Source organism: Crocodylus porosus, unplaced genomic scaffold (assembly GCF_001723895.1).
Source record: "Crocodylus porosus isolate Cpor-Errol unplaced genomic scaffold, CroPor_comp1, whole genome shotgun sequence".
Taxonomy (NCBI): Eukaryota; Metazoa; Chordata; order Crocodylia; family Crocodylidae; genus Crocodylus; species Crocodylus porosus.
In genome coordinates, this window is record NW_017728906.1 from 159,241,450 (window position 1) to 159,263,344 (window position 21,895).

At 43.1% G+C, this 21,895-nt stretch overlaps 1 protein-coding gene across 2 annotated transcripts in view; it reads left to right on the forward strand.

Moving 5' to 3' along the window:
• Window positions 1-20,352, forward strand: part of LOC109306588 (coiled-coil domain-containing protein 169-like) — a 41,193-nt gene extending 20,841 nt beyond the window's left edge. For both annotated transcript variants that reach the window (XM_019530071.1, XM_019530069.1), the window contains 4 exons: window positions 6,553-6,651; window positions 6,876-6,929; window positions 14,793-14,869; window positions 17,953-20,352. In XM_019530071.1, coding sequence (XP_019385616.1) covers window positions 6,553-6,651; window positions 6,876-6,929; window positions 14,793-14,869; window positions 17,953-18,055 — 333 coding nt within the window. In that variant the 3' untranslated portion in view covers window positions 18,056-20,352. The remainder of the gene's footprint in view (window positions 1-6,552; window positions 6,652-6,875; window positions 6,930-14,792; window positions 14,870-17,952) is intronic.
• Window positions 20,353-21,895: the final 1,543 nt, after the last annotated feature.

Here is a 21,895-nt window from a genome sequence, read left to right on the forward strand (position 1 = left end):
GGCTCCCTGGGGGGCTGGGCCAAGTAGGGGCCTGGGCGGGGGCTTGACCCGGCCGGCTCCAGGCAGCAGCCTCCTCCCAGGGAGCGAGGAGTTAACCCCTTCCCACCATGAGCCTGCTTTGTTTCTCTATTGCTTTGTGTCTTGGATTAAATTCTGGAGTTTGCGGGATCTGTTTGCAGGGCTTTTTTGTTGTGAGTAGTGAAGAGGCAGCCAATGATTTAACAGAGCTCAGAGAGGTCAGGAAAGCTTACCAATGCAGTGGGAGGGGTCTTCTTTCCTCCATGTCTCTACATTTTTTTAAAAAGGGACATAAGGGTGGCTTCTTACATAGTGGGGACAATGAATTGTACAGGCAAGGAGGATAATTGGATGCAGGAGTTGGAGTACTTTCTTGACCTTGAGTGGTTACCTTCCAGAACTTTTTTATGCATGCAGGGTCACTTGACTGAGCTCAAGTAAAAGAAATTTCAAAGGCTAAGGCCGGAGATGGTGATGGAGTTCATATGGGCTTTGAGGAGGAATGGAGAGCCAGAGGATAGCCAGAAAAAGAAGTTGAATTGTAGAGGAGAAATAGAATTGATAAACATGTCTGCTGCATTGGCAAGAGAAACGAACAGGAATCGATGATGAAACCACAGGGAAGAAGGGGTAACAGCTAACATGCAAAAAGAGAAGAAAAGGCAATGGAGAAGGCACAGAACCAGAGCTTTAGAAAGAATGAGGATAATATGAAAGGGGTAGTGAGAGAGAACAGAAGGCAGAAAAGAAGGAACAATAGAAGAGAAAGGATTGGAAAGTCACACTGTCACCAGAAAGAGGTAGATCGAAGTGACAGGGGATTCTTTGTTAAGATGAATCAATGGGCCAGTTCCCAGAGAAGATACAGACAATTGAAGGGTGTGTTGTTGGCCAGAGGAGCAAACAAGATGTAGATATGAGCTTGAAAGGGATCCTGAAAGGATCAAACTTCATTTAAAGAAGAATAGTGATCAAACTTCATTTAAAGATAACGCTGAAAGATTCTGTGTGGGATAGAAACAGAAACTTGTACCATGCTGGGGAAAACACTAGAAGACATGGGGGCTCCTGGTTTTAAAAAAATTCTTCTGGTCCTTAGAGAAAGAGAGTGAAAATATGACAACATCATTACAATCATTCTCAAGGACTGAGGTAGTGGGAAACTTTGGGGCTGTTCAACCAGTGGGAGGCATTCTCAGAAAAAGGACTCCCCTTGACAAAAGACTGTAGCTAAGGCGCTGGTCTTCTGAGGTCAAGACTGGCTTGACCGATAAGAGTTTTAAACTAATAAATGAAGGAAGAAGGTTGAGAGAGACTTGTGTGAAATGCAGAGCTGGTTTTAGTACACAGAAATAACAAAATCTGCTAAATGAATAGCAAGTAGGAAGATTACTTAATAATAAAGGTGTGGTTAATTAAAAAAAACTATTTGCATATTAATGCAAGGAGACTGCACAGCAAAATGGAGGAAATTGAACTGCTGCTGCAGAAGGTAAAGCCAGATGTATCCTGAACAGAAATCGAGTGAAAAGCAAACATGACAGGGATACAATTATTAGAGAGCATGTACCCTTCAGGAAACAGAAATAAATATAAAGGTGATAGGGCAACCTTTTATATTTAAGACGTACTAGACTGTAAGAGCATTAAAAGGGATGGTATGGATAAAATAGAATCTGTGTGGCCGAGAATCACTCTTGGGAAGGTTGGTAAAAGAGGTTTTAGTGGAGTACAGCTAAGAGTCTATTTGGCTAGGGACAGACATTACACACAAACTGGTTTAAGTGATCGGGATCTGGTTTAAACCTGTAACAGAACAGACATTCAGTGCAAATAAACCAGTTTCAAAATGCCCAAAACTGGTATGAGATAAACCTGGTTGAATGTAGTATCAGACTTAACTGATTTGGCTCAAACCAGTTTATTCAACGTCTGTCCTAGACCCCTTGCTGGTTTAAGATAAACTAGACACCCCCAGCATCCTGGCATGCTCTCTGGACTGTGGTCTCTGCTCCAGCCACAGGGCTGACCCTGCACCTCTACTCTCTAGCCAGAGCAGGGACCACCCCTAGCAGAGACAACAGCTGGCATGACCCCTTAAGGCAAACTGGGCAGGGAGGGGGTTAATTCTTCCTTCCTTCCTCTCTTCCCCCACCACAACCTGGGTCAGCCTGTCTGCCGGGAAGCAGAGGGGAGGGGGCTGCAGTGGTGGCTCCTGGAGCTGGCAGCAGGGAAGGGACAGAGGGAGGAATTAACCCTTCCCCTTCTCCTTAATGGGGCTATGCTGCGTTGGTCGTCCCACAGGGTGGGGAGAGGGACTCTGTTCCATGCTGGGGGGGGACTCTTCCCCCTCTTCCTCCTTCCAGGGTGGGGAGAAGGACTCTGTGAGGTACTTGATGGGGAAGCCCCATGCTGGACTCTGCAGGAAAGCAGGGGGCAGGGCTTCCTCCACTCCTGACAGAGTGCAACCCCCTGCATAGCAGGGAGTGGGGGAAGCAGCTAGCTCCAGTGTAGGGCTTCTCCTGCTGCAGGCTCAGGCTCAGGGAGCAGTCGCGGGATAAGGCAGGCTCCACCCCATCCCCCTGTGCAGCACTAGCCAGAATCATGCCTGCGCCAGGCACAAGTGCCCTGACCTCCCTGCCTGCTGCTGCTGCCAGGCAGTGGGGGCTGCGTGCTATGCTGGGAGTGTGTGGGGGTCCCCACACACCCACACCGTGCCCCCAGCTGAGCTCCGTGCTCTCACTGCCCCTCTGGGGGGAGGAGGAGGAGGGGAAAGAGTTCCCCCCAGCATGGAACAGAGCCTGGGCGGGGGAGAGGGAGGAGTGGGGGGAAGAGTCTTCCTCTGGGGCTGGGCACAGTTTCATAGAGCCTCCCCTCCCCACCCCACAGCAATGGGGGAGAAGCAGAGGGAAGACTGGAAGAGTCCCACCTGGGGCCAGGCAGCCTAACAGAGCATCCCTCCCCACCCTGCTGCAGGAGGGAGAGGAGGAGGTAGAGTCCCCACAGCGCCTAACAGGGCCCCCCTCCTGGCCCCATGGTTGTAAGGGAGAGGGGGAAGGGGGAAGAGTTCCCCTCTGGTGCTGGCCAGCCCTGTGTGCCGGGCTTGCTCCCAGCTGTCAGGGAGCTGCTGGGGCGTCTGCCGGGGCCTGGCCACACCGCCCTCCCCTCAGCTCAGGGGCTGCTCTAGCGCCCCCAGGCTTCGGGTTGAGTCACTGCAGGCATGTGCCAAATGTCTATCCACTCGCAAACCAGTTCACTCTCTGCAGGTTAGACTCACCTGCCAAGACTGAATCAATTCAGGCTCGGGCTTTTTGAATGTCTGTCCCTAGCCCTATAGATCTTTCTGTGTAATATGAGTTATGTGTCATTTTGGAGGATTTAATTTCCCAGATACAGATCTGAGATCAAATAACACTAATATAATAGTACTGATCAGTGAAGAAAGTTGTCATAAAAGTCAAGATCACTCTTGGGATAGAGTGAAAATTATCAGAAGTCAAACTGAGTTATGCTTGCAAAGGAAATTAAAATTTGGGGCAGGAGGAGAACAGGCTAAAGAATAGTACTGGCATAAACTAGTATTGAACAAATTTAGATTGGAAATGAGAAGATTTCTAACCATCAAAAGAATGAAGTTTTAAAGTGGGCATCTGCAGAAAGGAGCTTGGGCAAATAACTTTGTTTTAACATTGAACTTGATAAAATTTATAGAAAGGATAATATTCTAGGATAGGGAGTTCTTTAATAAACACGGTAGTAGGATTAAATCTTTGTATTCCCAGGAAGGATTTATTTTCCCCTTGTGACTGCTACTGACTTCGGGGGGGTTTATTTTTCTCTTTCTGAAGCATTAGATATTGGCTACAGCTGAGGCCGGGAAGTTTTGACTGGGGTGTGCCAGTGTTCCTTCCAATATTTAGAAAATGCATAGTTTCCTGATTAAGGGTTTGCTCTTCTACTCAGTCAGACCAATCACCAAATTGGGGTCAGGAAGGATTTTTTTCCCTGGGTCAGGTTGGCACAGACTGGGGGTGGTTTTCATGTGGCAGTGGTTCTCTTCCTCTGAGTTTATCTAAATCAACTGCTTCTCTGTTTTTGCTGTGACAGGGCTTTGGCAGCATCCTCATCTAATCTGGTTTTATCTATGATGTGTTTATAGCATGTTCTGGCTGTTTCTAGTTATGAGCCTTGTGGCTGTGTGTGTGGGTTTGGAGTGGGCCAGATTTAGTCTTCTCTGGGTAAATAGTTGCCTGTGAATACAGAGAAGAGGACTGGATGGCTCAGAAGGTCCATTTTAGTTGTGTGTTCCTACATAGCAACATGGTTCTTTAGACATATACGTGGAAAGAGGACAAGGAAAGAAGTAGTTGGGCTACTGTACAGTGATGATGATGTAGTCATTAAAGATAATCCAGGTATAAAATAATATTTTGCCCTATGTTTCATTAATGACAGTTTATGTTCAACAAATAGACAAAGGCTGGTTGGGTGATGGGATGAGGAAATGAAAATGAAAATTACCACAACTGTTGTGGAAGCTAAACTCAAAGAGGTAAATTCACCTACGTTAAAGTTATCCTAGAATTCTGAAGGATCTGGCACATGAAATCACAGGTCCAATAGCAAAAAAGTTTAATGAATTGAGGGTAGTGTTTAGGATACTGTCCTGTGACTGGAGAATAGCTAATGTTGGTACCTATATTTAAGAAGGGGAAATGCAATTCGGTCCACAGAAGGCGGTAAATGAACAATGGGATAAAATGCATCATGGGTTTACCAAAGATGATCTATGCTAGACTTACACAATATCTCTCTTTGAGAAGACAGCTAATTTTCTAGACAAAGGAAATGCCTTGGATCTAATATCTGTGCATTTGGTAAAATGACACATAGGAAATTATTAATTAAACTGAAGAAGAGTGGATTAATAGAAGAATTGTTAAGTAGGTAAGGAGCTGGTTAAAGGGGCAAAAAGAACAAGATTTGAAAGAGAGAACTGGGGTGGGGAGGGACTATTTGTGAAGTACCTGACAGGATCAGTGTTAAAATCCATAATATTTCATGTTTTCACTAATAGACTGAGCATGGAAAATTGGAGTGTGCTAAGGAACTTTGATGACACAAAATTAGGAAGTATGCTAATACAGAAAAGGGTTGGAATGCTATGCAGGAAAAGTTGGATGATGTTGAGGACTATTTAAATTGAAAAGGTATGAAATGTAATCCTAGGAAGTACAAGGCCATAGAGCTAGGGACTAGTAACAAGAATTTCTGCTATAAACGGAGAGCAAGTTTTTTAGAAACAACAATAAGAAAGACCTTAATGTATTAGTTGATCACACAGTGAAGAGAAACTTTCCATTTTGTATAGCTGTGAAAGAAAGAAGTGGGATTCTAGGATGTATTTTCTGTGAACTTTCCAGTAGAGACAGGAAAATGTTTATTCCTTTGTACAACATACTCATCAGTCCTCATCTGAAACAATGTGTACAGTTCTGGTCAGCCAGATTCAAGGAAGGTGAACTCAGACTGTAATAAGAGTAGAGAAGGACTCCTGGGATGGTCATAGAAATGGAAGCTTCTCATATGGAAAGTAGGCTAAAAAAGCTTGGCTTGCTTAGCCTAGACAAACAGAGGCTGAGAGTGGATCTAATTGTTTTGTAGAAATATGGAAAGGGAGGGTTCCTATCAAGGAAGGACAAGGACTATTTCAGATTAAAGACAGTATTGGCATAAGAATAAATAGATAAAACTAGCCATGAATGAAATAAAGCTGGAAATTACGTGGTTTCTAATCATGAGAGCAGTTTTGGAACAATTTTCCAGAAAGGGACAATATGACATGTTTGCCTGCAGTAGCAGGGGGATGGACTTGCTGACTCAGGAGGTCCCTTCTAGTCCCATGTTTCACAGGCAGCACAGAGTGAAAAATAACTAGTAAATGTCAGCTAATTGAGATGAAACCATCAGCCCCCACTTCATCCTATTCTTAGATGGTAGAAAGTAATTTCAAGTTCAGGAAAAAGAGACAGCCTTCCCCCTGCACTATCGCCTTCACAGTGAGGTTGTTCTGACCTCAATCATGCTGTGCAGTTTTTCAAGTAAGCTAAATGCTGCCTTCGCATTTAGTGTCCACGTAGGAGTCCAGTGAAGACTTAGAATGTCCAGCCTATTGAATAGCAGCTTGGAGGAGGAGAATTAGAAAGGTACATGTAAAGGTCAGCTCTCTGTGGTCACTAGCAATTCCATTCTGCTTCACTGCGGAGACAAGCTAAGCCAGCAATAACTGTGTCTCATTTAAGGATGGAGAAAATTTGCTCTGCATAAATGATTACAACATATGGTCCATAATGTCTGTCTCTCTGAGTAAATCAGCAGGAGCTATGTAAACAACAAGGGAACAAACAGCAAAGATAATCACACAGATCTTGAAACATGTAACTCAGATTCCAGATTGTAATAAACATTTCTAACTATCTTTGGACAGAGTGGGAATATTTGTAATGCATTGATTTATTTTATATACAACTACAGGGCTCCTTAAATCAGTTTGTTAAACAACTAGAAAAAGAGAAGAAAAGTCTCCAAAGCCAACTGAAAGATTATGAGCTCAGACTGGAACAAGAAGCAAAGGTTGGTTACTGCTGTATCTATCTAGCAAGTTTTTTGATTTTTGTATTTTTTTAAATGCCACTGTGGCATCTGACATACTTTCTCCAGTACTGATGTAGGGAATGTAATGGTTCTGTAAAATTTAAAGGTAAAAAGTTTTGGGATACACTTGTTTCCTCTTGCTTTTTGGTGGAACCTTGCTAAATATTTTAATTGTAACTGCTTATCCATTATTTCAAATGCAGGCTTACCACAAGGCCAATGATGAGAGACGTAAATACATAGCAGAGATTTCACAGGTAAGCAACAAAAACTTTGACCTAGTTCAGCTCCAGCTCTGAGTCAGGTGAAGCAATTGCTGAAAAGCAAAGCAAGCCAATCCTATCTCTGTCTTTATAATACACTTTTTAAGTTAAAATTTCCTTAAAAAGCCATTGATACTGTATCATCTAATCTTTGTTTTGGGCAGAGCTGAATGACACAGGTGTCAGCAAGCAGTCCGTGCTAACACATCCATTATTGCTACCAAAAATTATGCTGTGAGAAGCAATGGTGGAAAGTCTTAGGAATAAAAGTCCAGCAGACATGCTGCCTTAAAGGACAGGCAGCACTGTCCCTGCATAGCTGCTGGTCCCTGGTGGTCCAAATGTAAGAACCTAACTCGAGTTTTATAGTCTGCATTGCTGCAGCTCATGCTGTTCCTAAAATAACTGTCTGACTGTTTTTTTCCTTAAACTATTACTGTATATTCAGCCAAAGCATTGTTTTGGCCAAAGGTTTGTCACTTTGCACAGAAAAACTGAGATCCCCACTACCATGTGACCACCTGTGTTGTTAACACCATAGGAAAATTTCCCCGTGTGTGGTGAATTGAGTAAGTAAGGAAATGGGATTGAGACTTGTTTCAACCTTTAGAAGGAAAATATCACTAAGCTGCAGTTTTTAGAGACTATGCCATGTTTGTTAGTTATAGTCAACACTAGAAAGACCACTGTGCCACCTAACTCTGTTAGAGCATTAGAGTGGTTAACTGTGACTAGATTCAGTTAATGTATTATTAAAACCACTGCCTTTATCTATGCAGGAGATGGCCTCAGCATCTTAAAAGCAAAATAACTTACCTAAAAGAAATGTGGTACAGTTGAAGGTGTTGATCTGTTGATTTAATTTATATAAAGGCATGTGAAGCCACTGTTAAGTGTGTTTTCATTAGAGTAAAAATGTGGTGTAATTTGGCTACATATTGCTGTTGGGTTCCTACAGGGCAGTGTTTCTCAGCTATGGTGCTGTTGTACCCTGGGATGCTTTGAGATCCTTTTAAGAGGCTATGGAGTGCCATACAATGTTAGCACTGTTAGGTGTACAAATGTGATTTACAGCATTTGGATGATGGGATCCAAGTGCATGTTTAGCTAATTTGCAGATGACACCAAGTTGAGTGGAATTGTAAACACTCCAGAGGGCAGAGCTGGGATCTGGAATGGCCTGCATAGACTGGAAAAATGATCCATGATTAACCAGATGAAATTCAATAAAGACAAGTGCAAAGTACTGCTCTTGGGACAGAATAACCACACGCACAAATAAAGACTGAGGAATGACTGGGTAGGCTGCAGTACTACAGTGAGGGATTTGGTGGTTATGGTGCACCATAAGCTGAATATGGGTCAACAGTATGCTCTTGTAGCAAAAAATGCCAACAGCATCCTCTGTTGTATTTCCAGGAGTGTCAATTGTACATCACAAGAAATGAGTCTTCCATTCTATCCAGCATGGTGAGATGTCACCTGGAGTACTGTGTTCAGTTTTGGGCCCCACACTTCAAGAAAGATGTGGACAGATTGGAAAGATTCCATCAGAGAGAAACAAAAATGATTAGGATCCTGGGAAGCAAGACTTATGAAGGACTAGGGTTATTTATTGTGGAGAAGAGAAATCTGAGGGGGGATTTGATTTAAATACCTGAAGAGCAGTTTATAGAGAGGATTGAGATGGGCTTTTCTCTTTGTCCGTGAGGGACAGGACTAGAAGCAATGACTTCAAGCTGCAGCAGAGGAAATTTAGATTGGAGAGTAGGAGGAACTTTCTGACAATGAGGATCATCAAACATTGGAGCTGGCTATCTGTAAAGGGATTGTGGAATCTCCATCCTTGGAAACTTTTCAAGGTTAGATGGGCATTTGGGTGGGATGGTTTAGTCAGGGACAATCCTACCCTGATTAGGGCCTCATAAGGTTATCTAGTCCAGCCCTACTTCCAGCTCTGCTTTCCTATGATCCTAAGATAGCCGCAGGGATTTCAAATAGGAATCCATAGTGCTAAAAACCTTCTGATTTGTTGTGGTCTTTCTGAATTTGTTGCAACAGAAGAATTGCTTTATTATTTTTTGTAATAAAAAAAAAAAGTGAAAACTAAGAGCTGGTATCATCTGAGGATGCCTTAAGTCTAACCAGAAGTGCATTCATAGATTTCATAGACATAAGGGCTAGAAGGGACCTCACGAGATCATCAGGTCCAACCCCCTGCCCAAGGGGCAGGAAGTCAGCTGGGGTCAGATCCCCCCTCAAGATAAGCATCCAAGTGTTTCTTACAGGTATCCAGAATAGGTGCTTGCACCACTTCTGGGAGGAGTCTATTCCAGAATCTGGAGACTTGGGCGGTAAAAAAGCTTTTCCTTATGTACAGTGTAAAACAATCTTCCAGCAGTTTGTGACCATTAGACCTTGTCTTCTTTTGGCGTGCCCTGGTGAACAGACATTCTCTCAGTTCCTGATGCACATCCCTTATATACTTATAGGCTGCTACCAACTCACCCTTGAGCCTTTACTTCTCCAGGCTAGAGTCCCATGCCTCTCAGCCTCTCCTCATAAGGCCTGTTCTCTTGCCCTCTGATCATGCGTATGACTCTCCTCTGGACCAAGCTTCTCTACATCCTTTCTAAAGTGTGGAGCCCAGAATTGGATGCAGTACTCCAGCTGTGGTCTCACCAAGGCCAAGTAAAGTGGGAGGATGACTTATTTGCTTTTCTGGCTGCGGCATTGCATTGGTGGCTCATGCTCATCTTGTGGTCAGTTATGACCCCCAAGTCTCTTTCAGTCATGATGCTAGTGAGTGTAGCACTGCTGAGCCTGTAAGTATGATATGGGGGGTTTTTTATCCCAAGGCGGGGCATCTTGCATTTCTCCATGTTGAATCTGGTTTTGATCTGCCCACCTTACAAGCCTGTCCAGGTCACCCTGAATTGCCAGCCTATTATCTGGCATGACTGCACTTCCCCAGAATTCTATGTCATCTGCAAACTTGGCCAATCCACTTCTGACACCCAAATCCAGATAATTTATGAATATATTAAAGAGTACTGGTCCGAGTACTGAGGCTTGGGGAATGCTACTGGTCACCATGCGCCATATTGACTCAGTTCCATCAGCTGTCACTCTCTGGGTCCAACCATGAACCAGTTCCCCAGCCATCAGACCGTAAGGTTGTCGAGGCCACAGTTCCCCAATTTTACCATGAGGACATAGAATCAAAGGACTAGAAGGGACCTGTAAGATCAAGTTTGATACCCTGTTCTGGGTAGGAAGTTATTGGGCTCAAATGAGCTCAACGAGGTGCTTGTCCAGCCTCCTCTTGAACAATTCCAAGGATGGTGACTGCACCACCGCTTCTGGGAGCATGTTTCAGATTCTAGATACCCTTATGGGAAAGAAGTTTTTCCTAATGTCTAACTTAAATCTTTCCTCGGTTAGCTTGTCCCTACTGGTCCTCGTCCTCCCTGGAGGTGCCTTTCTGAGGAGTTGCTCCCCTAGATCTTGGTGTTCACCCTTAACATACTTGTAGGTGGCTATCAAGTCACCTTTCAGTCTTCTCTTGTTCAGAGTGAACAAACCCAGTTCCTGGAGTCTCTCCTCAGGAGGCCTGTCCTCCAGGCCCCTGATCATCTGGGTGGCCCTTCTCTGCACCCTTTTGAGTTTATACACATCCTTCCTGAAGTGCAGTGCCCAGAACTAGACACAGTACTCCAGCTGTGGCCTCACCAATGCCAAATAGAGTGGGAGGAGCACCTGTATTTGTTTGCAACACATTGGCTGATACATGCCAGAGTCCTATTTGCCCTGCTAGTGACTTCATTGCGCTGTTGGGTCATATTCATCTTCTGGTTGATTGTCACCCCCAGGTCGCTTTCAGATGCTGTGCCAGCCAGTGGACCACCACCCATTGTATAGATATGGTGAAGGTTCTTCCTACCTAGATGAAGGACTCGGCACTTGTCCCTGTTGAACCTCATCTGATTGCATTCAGCCCACAGGACCGGTCTGTTGAGGTCATCTTGAATCCTTACCCTGTCCTCAGATGTGTCCACTTTTCCCCGCAGCTTGGTGTCATCTGCAAACTTAATCATTGCATTTTCCACCCCTCATCCAAGTCATTGATAAAGATGTTAAAAAGCATGAGCCCAAGCACTGATCCCTGGGGGACACTACTGTAGAGAGCCTTCCAGGATGAGGCCATCCCATCAGTTACAACTCTCTGGGATCAACCTCTGAACCAGTTGTCTACCCACCTCACTGTAGACTGGTCTAGGCCAGTACCCTCCAGCTTAATTGAAAGGATCTCATGGGAAACGGTATCAAAGGCCTTGCTGAAGTCTAGGTAAAGAATGTCAACCTCATGCCCCTTGTCCAGCTGATTAGTTAGTTACCTGGTCATAAAAGGACACCAGGTTTGTTAGGCATGATCTGCCCTCGAGCCCTTCTAAATTGCTCTTTGGAGGCACACAGTGCTCCCTATTCTTTGTGTAGAGCACTGAAACTTGAGGTTGTTGGTGCCCCCAGAGTCTCTTGATAGACTATATAGGTATCTAACCAGGTCAGACCAAGTCACCTAGAACAAGAAGCCTTATATTTAGGCCTTGCAGCACTTTAGGAAGCAATTTGAGTCCTGGCCTAAATATCTTTTTTTAATAAAATGAATTATTAATTTTTATGGCACTCTTGGGTTTATTTTGTCACTGTGAAATTGTGTAATGAACGGGATCATATAAATCAGTTGAAAATATAGCACTTTTAAAGCATTTTATTATAGCACTTCTTATTCTGAAAGCACTCTTAATTTTCTAATTGTGTAAAAGTAGTAGCTTAGCATGACACATAAGAACTTTCCTATGATCCTATGAACTCTATAATGGAGTGACTGTCATAGAATCCCTGGTATAGCTAACTGGGGTGAGAGGTTGTAATTAGCAATGTTTCCATTTGCTTGCACAGTGGGCAGGTGGCTCATGGTGTGTGGTCATTGTTGCTGTAAGTGATCAGGAAAAATTGATGGGCACAAGTTTGCAATGTTATACCAATGAAGGCAGACAATCACCAGTAATATGAATGTTATGTGGGAAGAGGAGAGCAGGAAATTATAATATAAGTGTTATGACTGAGTTCAGCTGATGACTTAAATAGTCTTTTGTACTTAAAACACTTAGTCTATAGTAAAGCAACATGCTTAAGATATTTCCAACTTTAAGACCATGAACAGCCCATTGCTCTGTTTTTTGCATATGGTAAGGAAGATGATGCTTTAGATATATATGCTTTAAACACATTGCATTGGGTCTTGGTTTTTGCTACTCACAGAGAATAGTACATACTTAAGTAATCCAACCAATTTCAAAACTACTCTCAAACAGAAGACTATATGGCCTTATGGAATACTGCAACATGCAGTTTGATGGGTTTTTTTTCTCCTCCCTCCCAAAATCTGCATGTGCAAGCCATCTCCAGTAGAATATTAATTGAATACTGGAGGCAAAAGTACATTTATGTTTAGCACACTTTTTTCAACTTTATTAAAAACCCACAATATTAAAGTCTACTACATTAAATTGACAGAGCCTGCCATGAAAGGGAAGCTATACCACTCATGGCTTGTATTTTCCATATATACCAAGGCAAATATAGCAACAGGAGACCATTATCCTATGACAACAATCTGTTCCATTTATAGTAGCTCTTAATTGCAGTATATGGATATGCATATTTCTATTTTTATGTATGGGTGCACCAATAAAGATATTTTGCTGATATACCAATCTGATTGCTGATATGCAGCCTGGCAGATTTGAGAGCAGTGTCTGGCTGGTAAGTCTGCAGGAGGGGAAGGAGCGCACGGGAGGAAAGGGCTATGGAGGGAGGCAGATTGAGGCCCCCATGGTGAGGGAGAGAATGGGCCTGGGGCAGGGGCAGGGACAGGCACTGCCCAGCTGGGACAGGGGTAGGGCATGGGATGGAGCTGCAGGTGGCTTGTCTGGGGTGTGGGAAGGGGGGCGGCTCATGCCACTATATGAATTCCTGGGGAGGCAAGGGGGATGGGGTACGTGCCTCCCAGATTTGTGTGCAGGGCATGGGCAGGCTGCCCACTGTGGGCTGAGGCTGGGGGCAGTGCTGGCATCTTCCTGGCAGGGGCTGGGCCAGGGCTGCATTTGAAGCATGCAGTGGCACTGGGAGGGGGGGCTATGGGGAATTTTGGGAGGCTGTAGCCCTTCCAGCACTGCCACTGCCTGCCCCAAGCACACCCCTGGTCCACCCCCCTGCCAGGAATAAGCTGGTACAGCCTATGGCCCCAGTCTGTCCTCACCCCACACACAAATCTGGGGGGTCACATGCTCCCCATACCTCCCCTGGGGGTGCACGTAGCAGTGGGAGCCACCTCTGTCCCCACACCCTACAGACAAGCTGTCTGCTGCCTGGCCCAGTGCCTGATCCAGCACCTCTGTCCCATGCCCTGCCCCCACGCCACTCCGCCTCCCCCAGCTGGGCAGCACCTACCTCTTCTCCAGCCCCACTCCCTCCCTCGGTGTCCTGCTCCCCCTTGCCCCTTCCCCCCCACAGACTTACCAGCTGGATGCTGCTCTCCAAGCTACCAGGCTACATTCCTGGCCGTGTGCATGCAGTGCCTGCGTGCATGCATGCGGCATTTATTGGAGACATTATCAGCTACACTGGCCAAAAAAAGCCAATTGCTGATAAAGTCAATTTTCCTATTATCAGTGCCAGTATGATGTGGACCAGTATATTGGTGCACCCCTACTTTTATGTACATTTTCTCATTCTATCTTTAGTAGTGCTTAGTAAATCAAATGCAATAGGGCTTTTTTCTTATTGATATTTAAATTATCACTGTGAAGAACACTTTTCTTTCTTTATTTTTCTTTTTTTTTTTTTGGAGTCATTCCTGAAGTCTTTGGTAGAAACAAAGACGAAACAATTATGTGAAGCAAGAGTTGTTTTGGTTTGTTTGTCTTTTCAAATATCTTTCTTGTTATCATGTTTTTTTTAAGGATATATTTATCTTCCAAGTGTTCTGATATATTTGTATTGTTTAGGTCTATAAGAAGCTAATAATTCTTACAATATATTTTAAAATAAAAGGTCTCACAAAAGTAGCATTTGTCCCATAGGCACAGTAGATTGGTGTAATTTGTTTAAATGATCTTGAAGATACAGCTCATAAAATATCACCATTGCCTCCTTAAGCATAGCTATGCCTCATGTTTCCATAACCCCCCTCCATGGGGCATGCTACGCTTGAGACCAGTGAAGTCAGGAAGACGAGAGGATCCTGTCAACTTTTGACACACACAGACTAACTCCACACACAGGCCCCAGGCCACAGAAGTCATAGGCCTGCAGAATGTTATGCTGCTTCATCTTTGGTGCTCTTAGAGGAAGCTGTCAAGTGCCGTCACTACTGCTGCTTTTGCTGCTAATTCCCTCTTCTGTTGATGTGCCAATGCACATGCACTTGCAGGCTGGATGAAATCACTTCCCAGGCTGAATTCATCCCATGGACTGTGTGTTGCCAACTCCTCCATACAGGATAGTATATGGGAAAGAACTGCTCACAAATTGGTGATATAGGATTCCTGTCCTAAATTGTAGTGAATATGCGTAATGACATCCTTGTTCAGCAAAACGTATATACATATGTTTATGTCATTGAAATCAGTAAGACAGAAACAGAGTATTTGCTTAATATTAAACATGCATTTAGAGCACCTGGTTGCATCAGGGTCTTACTGATGCATTTCCAAATTAATGTATGAACATTTCCTCTCTTAGATGTGAATATAATTAAGGCCTAACTTTATAAAAAATTGACAATTGCAGACATCAGCTGTACTTAAAGTTGCTGAAAGACAGAAACTGGATGCAGTACCCAGCAAAAGAGAGAATCAGATCCTAAGGTAAACATTTTTCATGTGCCCTGTGTTTTCTGACTTAATATATTATTTTGCTAAATATTGTTTCTTGAGTACTTTGTTCTCTATTTATGATAAATATCACTACTTATAATCCACTAACAAAATATTGATGCCTCTCTCTCTCTCTCTCTCTCTCTCTCTCTCTCTCTCTGGCTCTTGATGTTGGGATTCGGATCAGTTCATAACCTAATATTATGAATATTACCAAATGAATGTACAGTACCTACTGATTTTGAGTGGTCTTTGAGAAACCTTGATGATTTGGGATCCCTCTCATTTAAATCTGTTAAAATTAGGCCTTTTTTCCTGAAACACTGAGCTGTTTCAATAGTTCTTACATTTTCCGATAGATTAAAAGTAATGAGTTTTAATACTCAGCCTGATTCTTTTCAGTCAGTAGAGCTGTTTGATGTAAGATAATATGAATCATTATAGATGACAGACTATCAAGACCTGTTTCTTTAAAATTTTCTGTGCTTAAATCAAAGCCACCTCGTAGTTATATGAGTGTAAACATATTTCCTCGAACTGTTTCAGTCTGAAGAGAACATAAGATTTTTGTGTAATTTAGAAATAATGATGTATTTCTGGGAAGTTGTTAAGCCATGTTTCATATTGGAGCACTATTTTAAACTGAACTAGAAACAGAACTAAATACTAATAGAATACTAACTGCCAGTATATTATTACCATTGACACAAGATAGAAATTGAGAACAGCTAACCCATTAATAGATTATAAAAGTGAACTGATATGAAACATACAATTTCCACCATTTATTTTCTATTTTAACTTCATCCTATACATTTGTAAATTTTTGGAATGTTATACCATAAATTGTCATTCTTGGGTCTCCTGATGAGAGTTCAGGAGATAACTTTATTACAGTGAAGTTTAATGTGTGTTCTTAAGTTAAGATTAGCATTGCTTGGGTCTTCAGTACTCAGTAGACAACCCAGAGGCTGCTTCTGGCCCTTGCTATGTTTTACACGGTTCAGGTGTAGGAGCTGGGCTGTCAGAGTTAATGTACTTTTGCCTTGTTTCCAGTGGAGGACTAAAGAAGCAAGTATCCACAGCCAGATATTGAATATTGGCTGTACAGGAGCCCTGCTCTATAGTTATTAATCACTCAGTTTTTGTTTTGTGAGACCAGTGTGTCTCGTTGAGTGGAATGATAGTTGATCTGATTTTCTTATTAGGAAAAAGAATTATTTGCTTGTAATTGCTGTTCTCAAAATTTCTGTATGTTGTGCATGATGGGAACTCTTCACTTTTCAAACTGGCATTTGGAGTCACTAGGGAACAAGTAGGTTGTGTTTCATTAGCTTCCACAGCCAGTAGCTTAGAGCTTTGAGTCTGGTGAGTTTTCTACCTTAGTCTAAGATGGCATCACAGACTTTAGCATGGTCATCTGTCACAATCTGTATCTTTGGGGAAAAACAAGCACACGTAAGGAATTGTCTGTCTTTTCCAGCGTATGCCAAGTTACACAGAGGGTAGTTGTCACAGTATTCCTGCATGAATACTCACCTAATGCTCTGAAGACAGAGGGCCTAATTCTGTTCCTACTTACATTAATACTAATCAAAATAGCTTTATTTCGGTCAGTGCAGTAAATTCTATGTAGTAAAATGAGACTGGGCCCTGAAAATAACCTTGTAATTTCCTGCTAGTTATTCCATCTTACTTTAGCTTGCACTTCAAGAGCTCTTGTCTTCTCTGGGTTCCAGTCAAGTTAAGAAACAATACTTACATTTTGATATAATTGCTGCTGTAGGTGTGGATAGCCCAAGCCATGGTATAATTATGTTTGTATAAGCAAGTCGATAAAGACTTTTTAAAACACTGACCTAACACAGTTTGTCTTCACTGACCATTTGAATGTGTCCACCAGCTTATATAAACTCCCTTATCATGGTTTCTGCACCAGATCAGATGGGGCCTGCGGGATAGTAAGAACTGGCGGTTGAGAAAAGGAGGGGTATTGATGTGCCTGTCCACTCAGCTTGGCTCTACAATGGCTTTTTATTGATTACTGAGTAAAGTAAAGGCTTTGGTCCTGATTTTCAAAGCCTTCAGAGGAAGCAGCCCTACATACCTCAGGGGTCAATACTCCCCTCATGACCATGACTGATTGTGATAGCAGGAACAATGGAGCTGTCAATCTCAAGGGTGGAGATAGCTTTCTTGGCAACTTACCCAGAAACCCGAAATGTGTTCCCAGAATGTATCAGATGACCACAACTTTCACTATAAAGCAAAATGCAAAATATTCCTTCATCTGTCAGTATACAAATAAACATGTAAATTTTGGTATAGTCTCTTTTCCTCTGCCTTCCAACTGGGTAAGAGAGAAACTAGACACCTATATATCTCTGCTAGAATATGTAAAGTGCCCATGTACTGAACTGATGAACACCAAGATAGATGTAGCCATTTTGCATAATACAAACTGCATTCTCCTGAGACCGACTCTCCTACTTCGGGGATTTCCCCCTTCTTCCCTTGTAAATTCTGTTCTGTACTTCCACTGATGTTGCCTTTCAGATCCAAATATAATAACTCTCCTAGACTTTATGTACAAATGCTATGTATTCCCATGAAGTGAATATAAACTCCCTAGCCAGGTGCCCAAGTTTCATGTGTAAAAGCATGGGACTTAAGAGCATGGCTCTCGGAGGAAGCTACCTGAGGAGAACTATAATTACAGGTACAAGAATCATTTTTCAGTGCCTTGATATGGAGAGTATACTTGGTGAAAGGGTCTTCTCTGTCTGTTTTTCTGTTTTTACAAACATTTAGTATTCTGTTTGTGCTGCTTTAAATTTCATCATTTAAATGACATGAAGTCATTCAGAAATGATGAGATGAGGATTGGGTTTTGTACACAGAATAAATAACCATACACCAAGAGACTGTTATTTTTTCCCCTCAGATTTATTAATTAAACATGATAATCAGTTATGGTGATATAAAAAGCACACACATTTCCAGCAGCAAAAATTTTTACAGCATCAAAGGTAACTGACATTTAATGACTTAAATTCTTTAACTTTTTATTTCAGAGGAAGATACAATGTTCAAGGAAACAAGAGAATATTGGATCCTAAGAAAGGACCAATTAAAAAGACAGCAGGAGTGAAGAAACTTCCAAAACTAAAACAGTGAACAGATATTCTTAATAAGAACTTCCAATTGCTTCTTTTGTTGCTTTTAATCTGAAACTACCGTCATTGAAACTGAACAGAATTATTTTGGGCAAATTCAAACTAAAATAGCCACTAATGGATCTTTATGTTTCCCAGTAACTTCATCAGTTGCTGTTCTAAGGAAAAAGTGCTCCCTGTGTAGTAGTATATCTCTGAATTCTCAGCTGTGGCCCTTGACAAACTGATTGCTGTACATGAAAAGTTAGCTCCTACAAAATCAAGTCAGGTGGCTCAGAGAATCAGTTAATCATCATAAGAACAGTAGATTTTTCTCCCCTTGACTGTACAGTCAGTTACGAAAAATAGCTCCTTTCTGAGCTCTCTATTAGGGAGATTAAGAGGATCTATGGGGCTTCAAAGAATAATTTTACCACCTAAACCCAGTTAGCCTATGAGAAGAATCCTTATTTTGCATAGGAGTAATCAGTGTGTCCCCTCTGTCTTAGTCATAGGATGGCAGAAGTTTCCTTCACAGCCCTTGTAGCTCTTAACTGAGCACTACTTAAGTGAGACCAAGGTTGGAGCCAGTCTGTCATTCCACCTACAGCCTCAAAGAAGAGTTTTTCTGTCAGGTTGTGTTAGATTTTCCAAGCTGCCTGGTTCTTTCGGATTGACTCTAGGACTGTCACTGGCCACACTAAAGGGCACTGAAAGAAGTGATATTTGTTGCACATTTGGCCCCTTGATGGCATGGCTGTAGAGGCTTTGACAGAAACGTATGGTTGCTGAATGCTTTAAAAGTGCCTGATAGCTTGACAAATTGACCTTCATTTAACATAGGTACAGATGAAGGTGCCTCAAAGCAGAACACCTTCATTAACTTCTGTTTGTGTGCGTGAGCAGAGCTGGGTTGATATAGCCCAGCCCCACCCCAGTGCTTTCTGCAGCATGGGAGCAGGGGGATGTTGGAGGTGAAGGAGCTCTGGTATGGGGTTTACCCATCTTGCACTGGTGGGGGGGTGTTTGGATTGGAACCCTCCTGAGGTGAAGGACTCCAGTCCACCCCCCTGCCTTTCAGTGCAGGCTGGGTAAACCCCAGACTAGAGCTCCTTCCTCTCCCCACATCCCCACTCCCATCCTATAGACAGCACCTGAGCTGGGGCAGGGGGGCAGGATGGCAGGACTGGGGGAGAAAGGATGTGTGTCTGTAGTCTTTCTCCCCTAAATTGGCTCCAAACTAGATCTCTCCAGAGAAATTCTGGGGGGGTGGGGGGTGTCACTGGAATTCATGGTGCTTTCTGTGAAGTGCCATGAATTACAGTGGGAAGCTGTATGTCTGTCAGCACCCAAACATTGCCTTGTTGCAGTTTTGTCATTCTTTGCTTCTGTTATTTGCATGCCTTGGGACTCCATAGTTATTTCCAGCTGCAGTTCTCCTTTACTGTGCAGAGAAACTAAAACTAAAATTTGGTTTAGAAAAATATTATATTCTGCATGTAAGGGTGAAGTGTTAGAGTCAATAAGGCATCTTGCTACAGCTCCACCTGCATAAGTTCAAGCCTTACTCATGACTTGTGCTGCAGGCTGCCCGTATTCAACCCACCTGTAAATGGGTACATGGTTGGAGGCAGCTGAAGGTTCCCTTGCGTGCCATTGGCTATGGAAACTGGTGCATCTTACCAGCAGTAGCCTGATGGACCTTCCAGACTGACTTTTCACAGAATATCTCACTATGAGAGAATACTGTATAGGAAATGTTATTTTAAACTCCTCTGTACATAGATTGATTCCTAGTGTGTGTATTTTAGTATCTGAAATCTGAACTCACAAATTGATGCTGTCATCTAAGATCCTGATCCTACAAAAACTTGTCTGTGTTCTGTGGTAGGACTCTACCCATGCTCCTTGCAGACCTGTGGATTGAGGTAGCACCAACCTCTTACTCTTGAACTTTAATGTACCTCTGAGGAATCATTTGAGCTATTTTGAATTGTATCTTTAATCTTAAGAATTGCAATTACTCCTGCAATTTCATTACTAACAGTATTTCAGTAATTAAACTTTGGCAGGCTTTTCTTTTAACTGGAGAGCAATGGGGAGAATGTTTTGGTATTTAAACTTAAAGCCCTTTAGGTTACATTTCAAAAGCACTCTCCAGAGTAACTGTGATTGATATGCTGTCTTTTATTATTTTAAGAGCTTCTGTAGCTCTTCACATTATTTAGTAAAGCTCTTCGTCTCGTTAAGAACAATACTAATACAGTAATGCCTTATTACCGCCAGCACTAAAAGTTGCAATTAAACTCTTACCAAAAACAATGATGTCATTGCAGTAATGCAAGAAAACAAGAATTGTAATGATGTACAGCGTGGTCACTATAGAAACACCATCTTCTATTATCTTGGCTGAAGTATGTAGGACATACTTATATTTTTTCCATGATACAGCTGGTATGGTCTTTTTAAATAAGCAGAGCAGTCTGTTTGAGCATTCTTGCCCATAACAGTAGTTAAAAACCTAGTACTGCTGATTAGGCTAGCACTAGTCTGTTCTTGGTTTTTGTATGGAAACAGTCCAGATTTTCATAGTGTTGCTATGTCTCATTGCCAAGTGTGAGAAAAAATCCCCATAATGCTCCCGTTGGCACAAAAGACAAAGAACATCCGTATTAGTAAGGATGATTCAATTCTTGGATCTTCACAGAAGATAGGCGTCTCTGCAATATCAGGCTTTTATTGATGTAGTCAAGGGCAATCATTCTAACAGGCTTGAAACAATTAGAACCTTGTATATTGATGCAGGTAAGGCAGTTACTAATCACTTAATTATTCTCAGCAACAGACTTTTTCCACACCAAGTTTGCAACTGGTCCACAGTGGGTGCATCTACATGAGACACTTTACTGTGCAGTAAACTTTCCTACTTGCGAACACTACTGCTACACTTAGTACGCAATAAACCACTCTACTTATGAATAAATTTGCTACCTGCAAATGCAAGTAACAAATTTACTTGCAAGTACTTACAGCACAGTAATGCACGTGTAGATGCAAACCAGGAGCAGATTTGCTCCTGGTAAGCCTTGCCACTAGGGAGGCAGCCTAAGCTCAGCCCCAGGGCTGGGCCACCTTTATGGCAGCCCCAGGCCTCTTAAAAGTCTGCAGGCATTTTGAGCCCTGGAGCATAGCAGCAGGGAGCCTGGGGGGGACTCTTGGCCTCTGCTGCCCCTACACAATGCACTGACTGGAGCCACTGTTCGTACCAGCCCCACCCATATGGTAAGCCCTGCACTGGAGGAGGGAGGGCCTTGCCCCACCCCGCCCGTACTCCCCTGGGCCCCAGTTTCTGCCCCCTATACCATGCAGGGAGCAGGAGTCAGTGCAAACCTCTATTAAGCAGCCCATGTCCCCACAGTTAGGCAGGCACAGGCCTCACACACCAAGAAACATGTTGATGCCCTCTGATGCAGGGGGCATGGATGTCTAATGCAGTCACAGGTAGCCCTTCAGGTGGCAGCAGGTGTAGTAAGACAGCCCGGGCTTGCTGCCTGTACCATTAACGCTCAGTATCCCATGCTAGGTGCCCAGGTTTTCCTGGGGCACCATGGCAATCAGCAGCGGCAGAGTGTAGTATTTAGGTGTTCTTTGGTCCATGCAAAAAGCTTCTCATTCAGGACCTGAGACATCAGTGGCTTGTTTGGGGCATGGCACAGCCAGTGTGGGGTGGGGGGTGGAGGGCTGACCTTGGCGTGCCTCTGGGGAAAAGACCCTTGTGGGGAGGGCAGGGTCATGGACAACTCTTCATCCTAGTTTCATAGTTTCTAGGGTCGGAAGGGACCTGAGCAGATCATCTAGTCCG